Source organism: Dermochelys coriacea, chromosome 20, assembly GCF_009764565.3.
Source record: "Dermochelys coriacea isolate rDerCor1 chromosome 20, rDerCor1.pri.v4, whole genome shotgun sequence".
NCBI lineage: Eukaryota > Metazoa > Chordata > Testudines > Dermochelyidae > Dermochelys > Dermochelys coriacea.
Window position 1 is genome coordinate 15,472,219 of NC_050087.2, and position 17,459 is coordinate 15,489,677.

Genomic DNA, 17,459 nt, shown 5'->3' on the forward strand with positions numbered 1-17,459 from the left:
CTTGACACTACTTCTTTCTGCGAGTTTGTAAGTATGTCCTTTATTAACAGAAAACTTTAGAACAGAAAAGCAGCTCAGAGAATATGATTCTTTATTTCTATTGCACGAGCATCTGGGAGCCGTAGTCAGACTATAACCTGTTTGCTGCTGTGCAGACACAAAAGAGCAATTTATTTCCCCCCCGAAGAACCCCACTGGAAGATGACTTGCATTCAGAGTTTTTCCCCTTTGATCAGTACAAACTGGAGTAAAAAGCAGGGCAAAGAGCCTGTGGAACGTGCTTCTCACTCTCTGCCAGCCAAGGCTCAGCAAGGAAACAGAGGGCAGTGAGAACAGAACAGGAAGCATGAAATGGACAAGAGGACACCAGAGTTGAGTACTCCATAGAGCCAGCCTAAGCATTGCCATTAAATACCACAGAGGTTCTGGTAAGGGGCAGCGTTGCCTTGTCGACCGTGACTCAGAAAACCTGGGTTCTATTCCCCGGCTCTGCCACTGCCAACTGGGTGACCTTGGGCATGTGACATGCCCTCTCTGTGCCTCAGTTTCCCCTCCCATATTTTGCCTGTTTTAACTAAGCTCTTGCCTAGGTGCAGTGCCACAGGGCCCCAACTCAGCTGCTGCCGTCACCACCATAGAGCTAATAACAATGATCTCCAAGAGGCAGCGGGGCCGTTTCCAAAGGGAAATGGGAATCCGTCTCCCACAGGGCCCTTTGAAAGGGCCCGCTGTGAATGAGGCTGGGGGACCTCATTGCACAGGGCAAATTTCAGCCCCAGCTAGTTCGATATCACATGTTAGCAGAGGCAGCTTGTTAGCTGGCTCTGAGATTTTTATTTTAATTTACAAAAAATAAAGAGATCTAGTTTATCCCCCTGCTCTGGGGTACTAGGCCCCACCCCACTCCCACAGCTGTGGAGAAAACACAAGCAGTCCTGACTTTCTGCCCCCCTGCTTTAACCCACTAGATCTCACTCCCCTCCCACAGCTGGGGATAGAACCCAGAAGTGCTGGCTCCAAGCCCCCCACTGCTCTCACCCACTAGACCTCACTCCCCTCCCACAGCTGGGGAGAAAGCCCAAGAGTCCTGTTCCCTAGCACCCCCTCCCCCCACTCTAACCACTAGACCCCGCTCCCCTCCCAGAGCAGGGGATTTCTATCCAGGGAGAAGCGTTGCTGAGTTACCAAGTCGGTTGCGTTCCCTGCCCCCCCGCCCAACACTTGAACTTCCAGCTGGTGCCAGGCGTGGGATACAGGCTTAGAAAGAGACACCAATCAGACCCCGGTAGGGGCATGGACTTCCAAGCCCCTCGCTCAATCAAGTCCCACCCAGTGGATGGGCCCCCCCGAAGAACAATGCCGCCACCCCCTCCCCGCATGCGGGGCCCCCTGCCTACAGGCTGCTGAGGTGCAGCGCCATGCACAGCAGGTTGACTCCATTGCAGCCGAGACAGGCGAGGTTACAGAGGGACGACAGCCCGTGGCGCTTGAAGAATGTCTGCCGCGCAGCCTGATACTTGGGGTCCCTCTCCCGCAGCTGCTGGTATGTCTCGCGCCTGGCCATCAGCCCCACCTCCCCGCCCAGGCCGTGTTCCCGCTCGATGGCCTGCAACCGGAACATGGCCGCCGTGGTGGCCGGGGACAAGGCCAGGGCGTTAACGCTGGCCAGGAGGAGGCAGACGAAGTAGAGAGAGCCCTGGGGGAGGGAAAGAGAGAGATGGTTGGGATGGTGGCATGGGACACTGGGTGTCAGGACGCCTGGGTCCTATCCCCAGCTCTGAGAGGAGAAGAGGGTCCGTTGGACTGAACGGATGAAGCTGGAGATAGAACCCAGGCGTCCTGACACCCAGCCCTCACTGCTGTAACCACTAGACCCCACTTCTCTCCCAGAGCCAGTGTTACCTAGCAGCTCTGTGTTCTTGGGGAACTAGGGTGCAAGACTCAGCCTGTCTGACTCATCAAGACCTTCCCCCCCGAGCCTCTGCTTGAGCCAAAACCAATCAGAAGAAAGACTGACAAAAAGCAATGACAAGGCCGTGGGAGACACCCCTAAACCCCTGGGATAAGGGGGATGGGATTAAGGAAACTCCCCTAGCCTCATTTGCATCGAGGATGGGACAAGGAGGCATCTCCATGAGCATCCAGAATGGAGAACGGAGCTTCCAAGGCAAGAACCGCAGGGAACTCTGGGACCAGAAAAGCAGGGAAGCATCTGCTCCAGATGTTAATGAACCCACGCCTGCACACCCCCAGCTCAGTAGTTATTAGACCAATTCTAGTGATAAATCATTGATTGGTATCCAAAATAGTGAAGCTCCCTAATTGCATTGTGAACTCCTTCCAAGGAACACGGCCCAAAGCCAGGCATGATCAGCTCCCATGGTCTAGCCTGAAGAAAACTACTTTAGATTTGTTTATGCATAAATAAGGGGGAATACCAGTGTTTTCCCGTGGACCATTGCTGTTTCTCTACAAAAACCCCAACCCATGCTCTGGATGCCTCAGTGTTCTGGTGTCTGGATCCAAAATCTGAATCAGTTCCACTAGGACTTCATCTTCTCCTGACTGATCGTGCTGGGGGCTCTGCCTGTCTCCAGCACTCCAGACCCTCAGCTACCACCACCACCTGGGACCCCCCCATCGATTCAAGCTTCATGGAGTGGTGAGAACCCAGCTCTCTCTCTCACTCTCTCTAGATGTAGCCTTCTGACCCTGGCTTGTGTGATCAGTTCTAATTTTCTAAACCTGACTTTTATAATCAAGTTTAAATTAGATTAAATATTATAACTGCTTTGTTCATTTGGCTTCCCTATGGTTATCTGGCAATAACTAACTTTCATGATTAAGCTGGTTGCTTCTCTCTCTCTCTCTCTCTCCCCCACCCCATGGGTATTTTTGGGTTTCCTCATTCGCTTTGCAGCAATGGTCCTTGTACCTAAGCTAGAGATCCCTGCAGCGCCCAAAAATCCTGTGAGGTTTGCTCCTCAAGTGGGTTACTACCAGAACAATTGTAACATGAAAGTGGGGATAGGGACGTGCTGAACCTGGGGCATACGAAGGTGGCAGCTTGGAAGTGCTGTTCGACCCAGCCTGCTGAGACCAGGGACATATAAGGGGTAAGCTTGGGAGTGCCGATTATCCCAGTCCTCTCAGATGCGTGCGTGTGCGTGTGCAAGAGAGAGAGAGATTCTGGGGCTGGAGGAACCCAGCCCAGGGTAATCAAGGTCCTGCAGAATAGCTCCACTGGGAGGGGACTTGCAGCAGGGAGAAGCAGAGCTCTGTATGAGAACACAAGCAGTCAGAAGTACAGAACACCCCTCCTCCCCCGTGAAGAGTAACCCTAATAAATGAGCATACCCCAAAGTAACGGGCAAAGCTGGTTACGCTTGGTTAGAATCCAGGTGTGCTGATACCCAGCCCCTCCTGCTCTAACCACTCGACCTCACTCCCCTCCAAAAGGGGATAGATGCAAAGCGTCCTGGCTCCCAACACCCTCCCCCACCAACCCACTAGACCCCACTCCCCTCCCAGAGGGGGGTACGGAACCCAGACATTCTATTCTATCCTACTAGACCCCAGTCCCCTCCCAGAACCCAGGCGTCCTGCACTTTAACCGCTTTCCCCATTCTCAGGAAGTCACCGATGGCAGGGAGCTGACGTGAAGGGGCGTGACCCAGCCACCCCGGATGGCCAGCTCATGAGGGGCCGGGGCTGTGCCTGGCCCCTCGATGGTACCTGCAGGGTCTCCACGGTGCTCAGCAACTCTCGGGGGTGGTAGTAGGCAAAGATGGACAGGTTGAGGAAGGCGCAGGCCACCAGGGCATAGAAGTAGAAGGGGAAGAGCTTGCTCTGGACCAGGCCGAAGGTGTGTCGGCTCACGCTCCGAATAAGCACAAACCCTGAGAGAGGAGGAAATCAAGGCAAGCAGACAGCATTAGGGCCACGGGGCTGGAAGCCAGGACTCCTGGATTCTACCCCAGCTCTGGGAGGGGAGTGGGGTCTAGTGGTTAGAGCAGGGAGCCAGAACTCCTGGTTCTAAGAAGGGAGTATGGTCTAATGGTTACGGGAGGGGAGGAGAGGGGCTGGGTGTCAGACTCCTGGGTTCTATTCCCAGCTCTGAGAGCCGGGGGGACTCTTCCCAGAGACCCAGGCAACACGCCCCACCTGAGATGAAGGTGACCCATATCTGCATCCCCCAGGCCAGAGACAGGATGAAGAGCTGGGCGACTTTGGCCAGGCTGCTGGGCTCCCCTTCCATCGACATCTCAGTTGCGTTTACAGACCTGGAGGCAGAGAGGTGGGAGAGAACCCACAGTGAGTTCTGGGGAGCAGGGACGTCTGCTCCCAGCGCTCACTGGGTCACTGTGGAGTAACGAGACCATGTATCAGTGAGGTACCCTGGGCAGGCCCCGGGCCGAGATCAAGGCCCCAGGGGCTGATCCTGGCTGAGATCAGGGCCCCGTTGTGCCGGACGCTGCGCAGACACAGCGAGAGATGGTTCCTTCTCCTGAGAGCTCAGTCTAAATAGACAAATAATAAAACAATCCAGAGTTCTTCCCAGCCAGAGATCTCAAAGCACTTTACGAAGGAGGTCACAATTATCCCCATATCCCCCACATGGGGAAACCGAGGCAAAGAGCAGGGAAGCGACTCACCAGGTTCCCAGCTCTGCCACTGGTCTGCTGGGAGAACAGAACCTAGGTGCTCTGAAACCCAGTGCCGGGCACCCGCTGCTAGACCACACTCCCCTCCCAACAAGGTCATCACACCCAATTTAAAGGTTGGGAAACTGAGGCACAGAGCAATTAAGCAACTTACAAAACCAACCCAAGAGGTGGTGAAGATGGCCGAGCAGTCGGGGGTTAGAACAGCAGGGAGGCCAGGCTCCGTCAGCACTGGTACAGGAGAGCACCGGGGCTGGCAAGTGGCAAGACGAGATAAGGGGGGCGGGAAGGGCTGTAGGGGGATGGGCAGAAGCATGGGGTAGGATCATGGCTCCCACAGGCAATGGCCCAGACAGAGAAACTCGGCCCGACCCTGCCTCTTAGAATCGTCGGGGGGTGGGGGAAGCAGGACAGACAAATCTAGGGAGACCCATCGGGGGAGGGCCTCAGGACGCCTGGGTTCTCTTTCTGCCTCTGCCACTGATTCCAGGGCGCAGGTCACACAGCTAGGCAGGGAACCCAGGAGTCCTGGCCCCCGTCCAGGGCTGGGAGCAGCGCCCGGGAGCGTGGGGCCGAGCACCGGGAGGTCCCCAGCCTTGCACATGATCGCCGCGGGGGGGACGGACACAAAGTCCCTGCCCAGCCTCAGGGCCCCACGAAACACAAGAACCAACCCGGGGACCTACGGGAGCCCCCCACTGCGTGGCTGCTCCCCCGGCCCCACACGTGCTCCTGGCCCTACTCCTGCCCCCACGCTCCCGGCCCCACACGTGCTCCCGGCCCCGCTCCTGCCCCCACGCTCCCTGCCCCACGCGTGCTCCTGCCCCCACGCTCCCTGCCCCACGCGTGCTCCTGGCCCTACTTCTGCCCCCACGCGTGCTCCTGGCCCCGCTCCCGGACCCACACGTGCTCCTGGCCCCGCTCCCTGCCCCACGCGTGCTCCTGCCCCCACGCTCCCTGCCCCCACGCGTGCTCCTGGCCCTACTTCTGCCCCCACGAGTGCTCCTGCCCCGCTCCCGGCCCCACACTTGCTCCTGCCCCCCAGGGCCCCTGCACAAATCGGTGTCGGGACCCTACCTGCCCCTCCCGCCGGCTGCTCCGGCCCGGGCTCAGCTGGAGGGTCGCTCTGGTCACGCCCCCTGGCCCTCAAAGCTCCACCCCCCTTCCTGGGTCCTGCCCAATCAGCTCGCAAGGGGAGCTCCGGGCCAATAGGGACTGAGGGGGACCATGAGATCATGCAGGGGGGGTGGGGCTAGAAAGCCACGCCCCTCCACCTTTGTGATTGTTTTTGTTACATGGGGGGTGTGGCGGCCTGGATGGGTCAAACCCCGCCCCCCCTTGTTCCCCTCCCCCCCGCGTTTTGGGGTCCACGTGGGCCCCTGGCAGCGGGGCAGAGACCCGGGGGCGATGGATGCGCTCAAGGGGCAGGTCCTGACCACCAAGGTACCAGGGCAGCCGGGCTGAGCCCTGGCCCAGCTCATCACCCTGGCCCTAGGTGGGCACCGCCTGCCCTCGCACAGACCCGGGGCTCAGACCCCCTGGGCGTCCCACCCCTGCCCAGATCCGGGGGGAACAGGGATCACTGCACTGAAGCGGAGCAGGGGCCCATCGACCCTGGTATCCCACCCCCTGGGAGCCCATCAACCCTGGTATCCTGCCCACCGGGGGCCCATCGACCCTAGTGTCCCACCCCCTGGGGGCCCATCGACCCTGGTATCCTGCCTCCTAGCCCCAGGTCAGACCAGGGACCCACTGACTCTGGTATCCCACCCACCGGTGGCCCATCGACCCTGATATCCCACCCACCAGGGGCGCATCGACCCTGGTATCCCGCCCATGAGGGGTGCATCGACCCTGGTATCCTGCCCACCAGCTCTGCCAGTACCCCTCATTCCTGACCCGCAGCCCCCTGCTATTCCAGTCTAGGCCCTTTGCAGGTGAATTGAGCTTCCCTGTATATAATGGTGTGTTGATTTTGCAATGCAGTATCCCCTTTCCACTGCCGAACTGAGCCGATACTCCCCCTTTCCTGGGGAAGGGACAGACGGGGGTATGTGGGTAGCTGAACTCTCCCCCTTTGTTTCCAGGAGACCACTTTGATCACAGTCTCCAAGGAGGACCAGAACAGGGGTAATGCACCCAGCGGCTACTTATCCAGGGCCAGCAGCAATGCAGGGCTGGTAAGTGACTCCGCACTGCTGGGGACAAAAGAGAATCCTGGTCCTTGCTGCTGGAAAGCCCCCATCGTGCTAGGGTTCTGAGTCTGCCTGGCTCCCCATCACCCCACTCCCTAGTTTGGGGCTCAGATAGGGGGTGATGGCTCTAAACCCTCTTTGCGCTGCTCTTCTTCCTGTCTCCAGTGACATCAAGAGCAGCCTCGAGGCTGCTCTAATTCATGCCCTGCTCAGGAAGCAGGGAAATGGCCAAGCTCTGGGTGTGCCCCCAATCCTGCCCCCTTACTCTGCTTTCACACCAGCCGGGAGGCCCCTTGCCCAGAGTGATAGTCCAGGGGGGCTCTTCCCACCCCCTTTGTGTTCCCAGAGCTGCTATAAGGGGGCTTGGGCATCAATGACAATGGGGTTCCTGTCCCCCGCAAAGGGCACAAGATTCACCCTCCCCACTCCCAGCCTTCTCCCCATGGGCTGAGTCCATCACTCAGACCCCTTGACAATCATCCCCGCCCCCCGAGCTTGCAGGGGCTAACAGGGAGAGCGGTGCTGTGGGTACAGGCTGACGGCCCCCTCTGATCCCCTCCCTGCAGACCCAGCTGGAGACAGAGGCCTTCAAGACAAATGGTGAGAGACCATCCCATTTCCGTGATGGGGGCGGGGAGGCAGACTTGGCTGATCCTTTTTGGGGACCGGGGTCACTAGACCTGGAGGGTAGCGAATGGGCGTGGCCAGCCAAGACACACACTCTCCTCAGCAGGCAGTGGGGTGGGATTCCCTCTGGGGAGGGAGCCTGGCTCCCTGGCCCTGATTGGGGAGTGGGGGGTGGGTGGGAGGAGCCAGGGTGGACCCCATTAGGGGGCAGATGAGCTGGCTTTGGGTTAGTCCCTGCCTGGGGTCAGGCTGAGGGGTCCCAAGCCGGGTGGGGAGGAGGGCATGCTGTGGATTGAGGGGAGACCTTGTCAAGACACTGGTGTTAGGGAGAACAGCCTTAGGGCTGCTCTAACTCATGCTTGGCCCCATTGATAGTCCCTTGGGGAGCAGAGAACAACCACAGTGCAGTGTACCCCGGCCATGGCCCAATCTGCCCCCTATGCCAGTGCAGAGCCACGGTGGCACAGAGAAGCAGGCTCGGCATGTTTTTAAGTCCTTCCTCGGGTTCCATCCCCATGCCGGCTCTGGCTCCCCACTTACCCCCAGCCGCCTTTCCTCTGTGGCAGGGATGATCCAGGCGATGCTCCCAGATTCCCAGAAGATCCTGAAAAACGAGCTGGAGATCATCAAAAGCCAACTCCATGCCCAGGCAAAGGTAACCACAGCAGGGAGAGGGGATTTGTTATGTGCATTACGGTAGTGCCTAGGGTTCCCCATTGGGCTAAGCGCTGCACAGACCCCAACCAGGATCAGGCCCCATTGGGCCAGGTGCTGCCCAGACCCCTAATGAGAGCCAGTCCCTGCTCCAGCTTACAATGTAAACATACAAAAGGTGGGAAGGGAAACTGAGGCACATAGCAGCAAAGTGATTTGCCCAAAGCCACCCAGCAAGTTCAGTCCAGAGCTGGGACTAGAACCATGGTGTTCTGTCACCCAGTCTGCTGCCCCATGCGCTAAACCCCACTCTCCTTTTCCCTATACACTCAGAGGGCCTGGGAAATAACCAGAGGCAGCAGGGCTGGGTGTCGGGGCTCGGTCCATGAACCCCCTGTGTTGTGTGTCTCTGTGACAGGCCTTCGAAGCCCTGAGCCACTCGGTCTCCCTGCTGGAGCAGGAGAGCAGCCTGCAGCAGCGAAAGATCCAGCAACTGGAAGGTGAGACGCCATTCAGTCCCCGTCGGGTTCGGCTCTCCCAGCAGAGGGCTCTGCAGACCAGGGGATTATCTCCAGTAATTGGATTATGGCGCCCCCATTGTGCTGGGCGCTGTATAGACACCCCCCGGGACTGAGATCGGGGCCTCCATTGTGCCTGGCGCTACACAGTTCCCTGCCCCCCATCCCTCCGGCCAAGAGCAGAGCCCTGTCCAGTCATAGAGCAAGTGACAGGTCCTGCCCTGAACATTTCACCATCGACAGAGAGAAAGGAAAGATTGTTATCCCCATTGTAAAAATGGGGAAACTGAGGCACAGGGAGGGCCAGTGACTCACCCAAGGTCACAGAGGGAGTCAGTGGCAGAGCTGGGAGTTGAACCTGCATCTTCCGAGTCCCAGCTTGGGGCTTGAACCACCAGCCCAGCTTCCATCATTTCCCCCAAAGGGCTGGGATTGTCAAAGGCACCAAGGGCCGCTGGGCTCCTAATTCCCCTTTAAAACTTCCAGCTAGAACATTTTCTGTAACTCCTCCCCAGTAGCCCCTCCCTCCTCTTTAGCTCCTCTCCAAATAGCCCCTCTAGCTCCTCCCTCCTCTCCAGCTCCTCCCCAATAGCCTCTCCCCCGCTTTAGCGCCTGCTCAAATGGCCCCTCCCTTCTCTTTAGCCCCTCCCCAAATAGCCCCTCCCTCAGGAAGAGCCCCTCCTTCCTCTATAGCTCCTCCCCCATCAGTAAGTCCTCCTCTTGAATCCACATGGCAATGTTTGAGTAGGTGTAAAGCGCCCCCCTCTGCCTGCCCCCTGCTCTGCACAGAGGAGTTGAGCCGAGCCTGCGGCCTGGCCCAGGGGGAGATGTTCGAGCAACTGGTGGATGGGAAGATCCTGGATGTCTGGGCTGCCATGGCCAAGGAGGTGGAAGGGCTGCAGGAGTCTCTACTGGAGCGCCCCGACCACCGCATGATCCAGAGGGGGGACTCGCTGGAGAACCTGTCCTTGGAGATCCTGGAGAGGTTAGACCAGGCATGGGGGGCTGATTCCACAGTAAGGGGGGCTCCCAGATCTGCTGCCCCCGGATCCCGCTAGCCCCATACCCCTCCCCTGGCTGGATCAGGGCCCTGCACAGTCATAGAGCAAGAGACAGGCCCTGCACTGAAGAGTTTACCCTCTAGACAGACAAAGGAAAGATCGGTTTCATAGTAGCAGCCGTGTTAATCTGTATTCGCAAAAAGAAAAGGAGCACTTGTGGCACCTTAGAGACTAACAAATTTATTAGAGCATAAGCTTTCGATGAAGTGAGCTGTAGCTCACGAAAGCTGTAGCTCACGAAAGCTTATGCTCTAATAAATTTGTTAGTCTCTAAGGTGCCACAAGTACTCCTTTTCTTTAAAGGAAAGATCGTTATCCCCATTGGAGAGATGGGGAAACTGAGGCATGGGGTGGGACAGTGACTCGCCCCAGGTCACACAGGGAGTCAGTGGCAGAGCTGGGAGTTGAACCTGGATCCCCCGAGTCCTAGTCCAGGGCCTGAACCGCCAGCACCTGCCCCCTCGACCAGCAGCCCCGTGCACCCATCACCTGTGCACGGGACAGGAGTGCTGCTTGCACGGTAATTGCCCCTGTTGGGCCAGGTGTGGCACAGACACATGGTGAGAGACAGTCATTGCCCCAAAACTAACTAGACAAAAGCTGGGAGGGAAAACTGAGGCACGGAGGGGTCCCAGCTGCAAGGCTGGGAATAGAACCCAGGTATCCAGAGTCTCAGGCTGGGTCCCAAGTCGCTGGATCCCGCTTGCCCCCCTGTGATGTTACCACCTTGAGCATCACGGAGCTTCCAGCCGCAAACTGTGGTGATGATTTCAGAGCAGAAAGGGGTGAAATCTGGCACCTAATTTAAAGGCCTAAATGTGGCCTTTAAAAATCTCCCCCAAGAACATTTTCAATGGTAGCCCCTCCCTCTTCAATAGCTCCTCCCTCAGGTAGCCCCTCCCTCCTCAGTAGCTCCTCCCCCGGATTGACTGCCCTGGGCCCAGGATATCACCCAATGAGGTACCCAGACCATGCAGCTTCTCCAAGCCCCCGTGCTGGTGGGAGTCCCCCGCTCTGCGGGTTTCCCCAGCCTGACCTGGGGCAATGGTGCCAGGAGCCTGTGGCTTTCAGTCGACTTTACTCTTCCTTTAGCAAGAAATTCCTCTGGGAGGAGCTGGAGTCAGTGCAAGGTGAGATGAGGAGGATCCATCAGAAATTGAGTAGGTACCCGGCAGAATATCCCTTTCTTTGCCCCCAGCCCTCAGGTGTCTATGGGTAAAAATCCCCCCGGTGGGTGCATGGCACAATACGCTCTCAATAGCACCCTCCAGCCCTGGATCTCCCAGATGGGTCAGTGTTGGTCTGTTTGTCCGGTGGGGAAACTGAGGCACGGAGCGCAGGGAAGGGACTGGCACAAAGTTCAGGCCATGAGTCTGTGACAGAGCTGGGGATAGAACCCAGGAGTCCTGGCTTCTTGTCCAACCCCCCACCCCCTTAATCTAACTATTACACCACACTCTCCCAAGGAGTCAAACCCCAGATCTCTGCCTCTCAGGCCCAATGCCTTACCCATGGGGTCGCCTGTCCTCTCTGCCTTGTAGCCCTGCTGGGAGGCAGGTCTGCGTCTTCAGCCCCATTTTCCAGGTGGGAAAACTGAGGCCTAGAGGCACCAAGCCAGATGCGCCACTAGGGGCATTTGGTTGGCTGTGGAGCCTGTTCTGGGAGGGTCTGAGTGGGGTGCGGGGAACCCTGAACTGGGGGCTCTGTTTTTTCTCTTCCGCAGAGGATCAGGAGGACGATATAACCAAGAACCTCATCAGCATAAAGAAAATGCACGAGAATCAAGTGAAATGCAGGAAGGTGAGATGTGGGGGAAGGGAGGAAGAGGAAAGGGGGTGGGGCTACATGATGCTCCTCCCCCTTTGCAGTCCATTCACAAATCAGGCACTTTGCATCACATCATTCTCTCCACCCAGGCACACACTGTTGCCAGGGGAGGGCACCCCCTATTGAGCCCCGCCACATTCCCTGCAGGACAGCTCCCCCTAGCGCTGCACTGGGGCATTGGGGGTCAGCACTAGCTGTGAGGGGAGAGCGCCTCCTGCTGAGCCCCCCAAGCCGAATAGCAGATCTCTGCACCCCAACGGTTCGGTCGCGTGGAACCCCAGTTTGCTAGAACAGCCCCCCTCTCTCCCCAGATCCTGTCGCAGCTGAAGGGCAAAGGGCCGGGCGCAGAGGTGGCCCTGGAGTCCGTGGGCAGAGGCAGAGATAGCAGGCCGGTCAAAGAGGAGCTGAATGATATATGGTAGGATGGCCAGGCTGGAGCTTGCTGCTGGGGAAGGGGCCGCCCAGCTCCCGTCCCCCAGCCCCTCTCCATGCTGAGCTGTACTGGAGCCCCCCATCTGTCCTGTGGACCCCCACCCCACCTCTCTGGGCTCTCATTGCAGCCACTAGGGGGCAGCCCTAATTGCCTAGGGAGAGTGCCCCCTACTGAGCTCCTGCCCCGTTTCTTGCAGCACAGCTCCCCCTAGTGCCACGCTGGGGCTCTGGGGTCAGCACTGAGTGCAAGGGGAGAGCGCCCCCTACTGAGCCCCTGCCCCACAGCACCCCCTAGTGCTCTCTGCATCACCTCCCTTTGTCCAGTGCTGACCCCCTTCTGCCAGTTGCTTCCAACTCTCCCATTACCGCCTCCCCCCAGTACAAGGGCAGCAAAACTCACTCCCAGTGACACGTGCTTGGGAGTGAATATGCCACCACCCTGCCTGCATCCAGATTTGAACCCTGGGCCCTGGGGGCTATAGGCCAGAGCTAAAGGAGCAACTCTGAGTGGGCAGCAGTAGTAGGTTGTTATGTTCTTACACACATCAGTCACAAGAAGGAGCTGAAGAGAAACCCAGGATGGTCTTGGCTCAGGGGTCCCTGCGTAACTGGGGTATCCCCAGCCCTGAAGTCTGTCTGCACCATCACCTCAGCACCCCCCGCCTAGTGGGGGGATCCGTTAATGGGGTCTCTCCGTGCAGGTCAGCCGTCAACACCCTGCAGAACTCCATGGCCAGCTGCAGCCTCTGGGGCGACGGCCAGGCAGTGGTGAGGGTCACAGGTAAGTGGGGCGGGGGGGCTGAGAACAGGGCTGGGTGTGAGGTGGGAGCCAGGGGGGCTGGGTGTGGGATCGGAGGCAGGGAGGTGGAAGGGGCTGGGTGTGAGGGCACAGGTGAAAAGGGAGAGGGGTGGGGGGCTGGGTGTGAACTATGGGGGGCTGGGGGTGTCAGTAGGGGGCTTCAGGGGGTGGATGTGGGGGGGCTGGGGCAAATCTGCATGGCTCCACTGGACTCGAGTGGGGTCAGTTCTCAGCAGCTGGGGATCTGGCCCCTCTGTGTTGAAGCTCCCTTGGGCAGAGTGCCCCCCCACCTCCCGACTGAGCAGCCCTTGCCCCTCTTGCCCTGCCAGGCCGTCGGAGCCGTCGGCACCGCACGTCCATCTCGGCCAGCCCGCCGGCCCCTGCCGCAGAGCCGGCCCTGTGCCTCTACCAGGAGGAGAGCAGCTCCTGCGAGGGCCCCTGCCCCTAGGGGGGGGCTGTGATGGTAAGACCCCTCCCCCCCACCCTCCCTGGCCCTGCTGCAGGTCCTGGCCTCTGCTGGGCCAGCCGGGGCAAACTCCTCACGGAAATGCGCCTACTTAGGGACTTGTGCCTGAAACCCCCCACGTGGGATGAGGCCCTGGGCAGCACACCGTGGCTGAGAACCCAGGCGTCCGGCCATCCCCTTCCAAGGCTGAGGCCCCCTCCCCTGGGTCTCTGCAGCTGAGGGACAGCGGTGCCCCGGGACAGCGTGCTAATTTGCCCTCCTCTCTTTCCCCCAGGCTGAGAGCAGAGAGTGCCTGTGACCGGCCAGGGGCCTGGCCTATGGATGAGACCGAATTAAACAGCTGCTTGGGAGAGACTGGGTCTGCCAGACTCCTTAAGGCCAGATCGGAGGAACTCGGGGGCCCAACCCAGCGGGGAGGGTTGCCTGGCCAGACAATGGATCCCCTGTCCCTAGCGTGGACCGTTCACGGCCTCCCTGTGTGATGCCCTGCGGAGGTGGAATGCCTTCCTCTTCTCTAGCAGCCCTGGGGGCAGAGCCCAGGGTCCTGGCTCCCAGCCCCACCTGCTCTAACCACTAGATCCCACTCCTCTCAGGGAGCTGAGAACACAAGAGTCATCATTCCCAGGCCTTCCTGCTCTAATCACCAGACCCCACTTCCCTTTCGGAGCCAGGGAGAGAACCCAGGCGTCCTGGCCGGGCAGTTTGCTCTGTGTGAAGAAACCCCTCCCCCCACACCACCCCCCCATCTGGAAGGAGCGTCCAGCGCCATGAACTGGGTGTGGAGACTTTGTGGCTCTCGGCAGCTGCCGTTTCCTGACCAAAGGATTCAGATGTGAGGGTTGCAGCCGCGCTGGGAGAGAGGAGGGTGTGAAAGCCACTGCATCCGATGCCCCTCCTAGCCCTGCGGGGTCTCCTGGTAGCCACTAGGGGCCAGCGCTGACTGTGAGGGGACAGCACCCCCTACTGGGCCTCCACCCCACTCCCTGCAGCACAGCGCCCCCTAGTGCCATCCCGGGGTAACGGGGCCAGCACTGACTGCGAGGTTTCTTGCGCCTTCTCCTACAGCAGCTGGTACTGGGCACCTTCGCGGACGGGGATGCCCTTCTGCCGCGAATTAACAGAGCTGAAGGCGAGACGGGTCCATCAGATCCTGTCTGACCTCCTGGGTGGGGGGAACGGACACCCTGCAAATACAGGGCTGGGAGGATAGGAGGGGGAGTGAGGGGAGACGGTGAGACGTGGGGGTGGCGGGCAAGCCAGCTCCAGGCTGGGAAGGAGGGTCCTGAGGGTTCCTACTGTACCCGTTCCAGCCCCTCTCACCTTCACCCCTGCCCTGCCCTGTGGATCCCAGGCCGGAGAATTGTGCCCACCGGTTCCTGGAGCCAGCTCCGAGTTGGAGGGTCTTTTAGAAAGTTCAGCTGATCTAGAGGGAAAGATTCTGAGTTGTGAGAATCCACCCTGGGTGAGTTGCTCTGATGGTTCCTTCCCCACCCTCTCTAAAACCGGGAACCTTATTTGTAGTCTGAATGTGTCTCGTTCTGGCTCCCAGCCGCTGAATCTCGCTGGACCCTTTTCTGCTGGATCCCAGGGCCCGCGAGGCTCAGAAATCTCCTCCCCACGCAGCTCTCCGGAGCCAGGATCGAGTCACCGATTAACCTTCTCTTGGCTCTGCTTCTTGAGTCTCTCTAAGGGAGCGACTCATTCCCGTAGCTCCTGTCTGGAGCCGGCTCAGTGGCCTTTTTGGAAGCGCGCACCCCAGAACCGGGCACAGCTTCCTGGGAACTGGCTCGCCTGAGGGCCCAATTGCTTCCAAGTGCAACGACTCCATCCGTGTTCAAAGCCTGCCTGGCTCCCGAAATGAGAGGTCTCTATTTCCCAGTGGTGCTGAACGGCTTCCACTCCAGTGTGTGACCCATTCCCAGCCCCAGCTGCAGACAGATTTCGCCATGCTGCCTTGCAATCCTCTTGGCTAGTCTCTGGTTATTTGATAGCGATCGCTCATCTCCTCAGTCCTCCATTTCCGTCCCGTGTCCTGCGATGACTCTCCTCCCATCACCCCCCAGGAGTTATTGACCGGAATCTGCTTCCCGAAACGATCCCGCGATCCTGGGTATCTTTTTGACATTTGAGATGTTACAGCTGCTTCACTGGGGCCTTTTCTGCTCTACTGACTCCTGGCTGGGGCTTTACCCTTTCGGGGCGGGGTTTATTGCTTCTCACACTTCCCTTTTGTGCTGCGTTCCTAGATCCAAACTAGCATCTTGCTAATTAGTATTTTTATATTAGAGGCCCCAGCTGAGATCAAGGCCCCGTTGTGCCAGTTCCTGCCCCTGCTGAGATCAGAGCCCCATTGTGCCGAGTGTTGCACAGACACACAATGAGAGACTGTCCCTGCCCCCAGGCTGAGATCAGGGCCCCTCCACCCATGCCAGGTGCTGCACACAGGCTCCAAGGAGCTCACAATCAAAGGAGACACAGCAGGGATCATTAGCCCCATTGTAAATATGGAGAAACGGTGGCCCAGAGAGAGGAAGTGACTTGCCCACGGTCACCCAGGCAGTCTGTGGCAAAGTTGGGAATTGGACCCAGGCATTCTGGCCCAGCGCCTTAGGCCCAAGGCCACCCTGCTGCACTTGCAAGCATGCTCAGGCCAAGAAGCCATGGACTAGGAACTTCCATTTCCCTCCGAGTTGGGGGTCCCACTAGGGCCAGGCCAGTCTGTGGCTAGGAGCTGCCCCTGCCAGCCTGGACCTGCTGGAGGGAGAGAGAGGAGTTGCTCAACCTCTCTAGGGCTGTAGATCCCTCTCAGCAGTGCTGGGGGTCAGGGAATTTCCCAGGTATTTGCTCCTCCATGGGGCAGCTGTAGGCAGCGTGGGGGCGGGTTAGCCTCTGCATTCCCTTCATGCAGTGGAGGATTTAGCGCTGAACCGGGGGACACGGGATCCATAGAGCACAGAGTTGGGCCTTCCAGCTTCTTGGATGCATCCAAGAAGCAGCAGGTGTTCCACCGGAAGCCGTCCTGGACCGTGCTGCGTTTTGCACGAGCACTTGTGAACGGAAAGTGCCCTGTTTTTCACCAGTGAGCAGAAATGGAATCTGCAGCATCTTGCATAGGTGCATGGGAATGGACGCCCTTGTGTTTTACACTTGGGAATGGAGCAGACTGTTTTGCACAAGCACTTGGGACTAGTATCTGTTGTGATTTGCACAAGCACGTGTGAAGGGAGTGGACTGTTTCTCATGAGCATTCACGTTGTCCTTTTCTATTCTCCTTTGCTTTTCCCAATCAGTTCTCCCCCCCCAGGATCCCCATTAGCTTGCACCTGTCTGAGAGAAAGCTGCCCTGACCCACATGCTTCGTGCATTCTCTGGGACTCTTTCAGGGCTACCCAAGGGGTGCAGGGTGAGTCACAGCTTGCCTTGCCTGTACCCCAAACTATGAGCTGCTGGCACTGCAAACCCGGTGTTTCCCCTCTGTCAGCTGACAATTCGTACCCCCCAGATGCCCTCGGTGAGTGCTTGGATCAGAGCAGAGAGAATCTGTAGCCAGCTCCATGGAGCTAGTTTGCCCCCCAGGTTCACTCTGGCCCGGGGCACAGGTCCCTCCAGACTGTCCATGCACCCTGCTGCGTTACGCTCCAGCGCCCGGTCCTTCAACATTGGGACACCTGAAATGCACGTGGATGCGCTGCCCCTGTGGAAGCAGCCCCCCCCCCCATTCAATACACACGTAGCCATGTGTATAGTCATTACATCATGATGTGGGCAAACTTTTTGGCCTGAGGGCCACCTCTGGATATGGAAATTGTATGGCAGGTCATGAATGCTCGGGGGTAGGGGTGTGGGAGGGGGTGAGGGCTCCAGCTGGGGGTGCAGGCTCTGGAGTGGGGCCAGAAATGAGGAGTTCAGGGTTCAGGGTGCAGGGTGGACTTGGGGGAGCCTGGGGATGAAGAGTTTGGGGTTCAGAGGGTGGGAGGGGGATCAGGACTGTGGCAGGGTATTGGGGCACAGAGTGGGCTCAGGGCTGCAGGGTCTGGGTGGCGCTTACCGCAAGCAGCTCCTGGAAGCAAGTCCCCACTGTGACTCCAAGGCATGGCCAGGCATCTGCGCGCTGTCCTGTCTGCAGGCACCACCCCTGCAGCTCCCATTGGCCAGGAACCTTGGCCAAAGGCAGCTGCAGGGGCGGTGCCTGCGAACAGGGCATCGCAGAGAACCA

General features: G+C 58.8%; 2 protein-coding genes and 1 long non-coding RNA gene across 9 annotated transcripts in view; 1 reads left to right on the forward strand and 2 right to left on the reverse strand.

The window, feature by feature from the left end:
- Window positions 1-21: 21 nt before the first annotated feature.
- On the reverse strand, window positions 22-5,868 carry TMEM205 (transmembrane protein 205). Of its 7 annotated transcripts, none has more exons than XM_038379281.2 (4): window positions 5,742-5,868; window positions 4,165-4,283; window positions 3,736-3,899; window positions 22-1,696 (listed from the first exon to the last, which is right to left on the reverse strand). In XM_038379281.2, exons 2-4 carry the CDS (start codon window positions 4,262-4,264, stop codon window positions 1,394-1,396), a joined length of 567 nt encoding a protein of 188 aa, XP_038235209.1. In that variant the 5' UTR covers window positions 4,265-4,283; window positions 5,742-5,868; the 3' UTR covers window positions 22-1,393. The 7 variants fall into 7 exon arrangements, with proteins under 7 accessions (XP_038235209.1, XP_043362837.1, XP_038235207.1 ...); XM_043506902.1 differs by having other exon boundaries at window positions 4,165-4,362; window positions 5,742-5,795; XM_038379279.2 differs by lacking the exon at window positions 5,742-5,868 and adding an exon at window positions 4,819-4,955.
- A 91-nt stretch (window positions 5,869-5,959) lies between these two features.
- Window positions 5,960-16,840, forward strand: CCDC159 (coiled-coil domain containing 159). Its single transcript, XM_043506897.1, is given in 13 exon segments — window positions 5,960-6,007; window positions 6,009-6,107; window positions 6,752-6,844; window positions 7,426-7,459; window positions 8,053-8,141; window positions 8,559-8,640; window positions 9,448-9,643; window positions 10,812-10,849; window positions 11,443-11,519; window positions 11,858-11,964; window positions 12,680-12,759; window positions 13,107-13,240; window positions 13,518-16,840. Coding segments are annotated over 12 exon segments (1,062 nt in total). The 3' UTR covers window positions 13,226-13,240; window positions 13,518-16,840.
- The window catches only part of LOC122458387, a 493,263-nt gene continuing 487,975 nt past the window's right edge, over window positions 12,172-17,459 (reverse strand). Inside the window, exon 6 of the long non-coding RNA XR_006278418.1 lies at window positions 12,172-12,241. This is a non-coding gene — a long non-coding RNA (uncharacterized LOC122458387). The remainder of the gene's footprint in view (window positions 12,242-17,459) is intronic.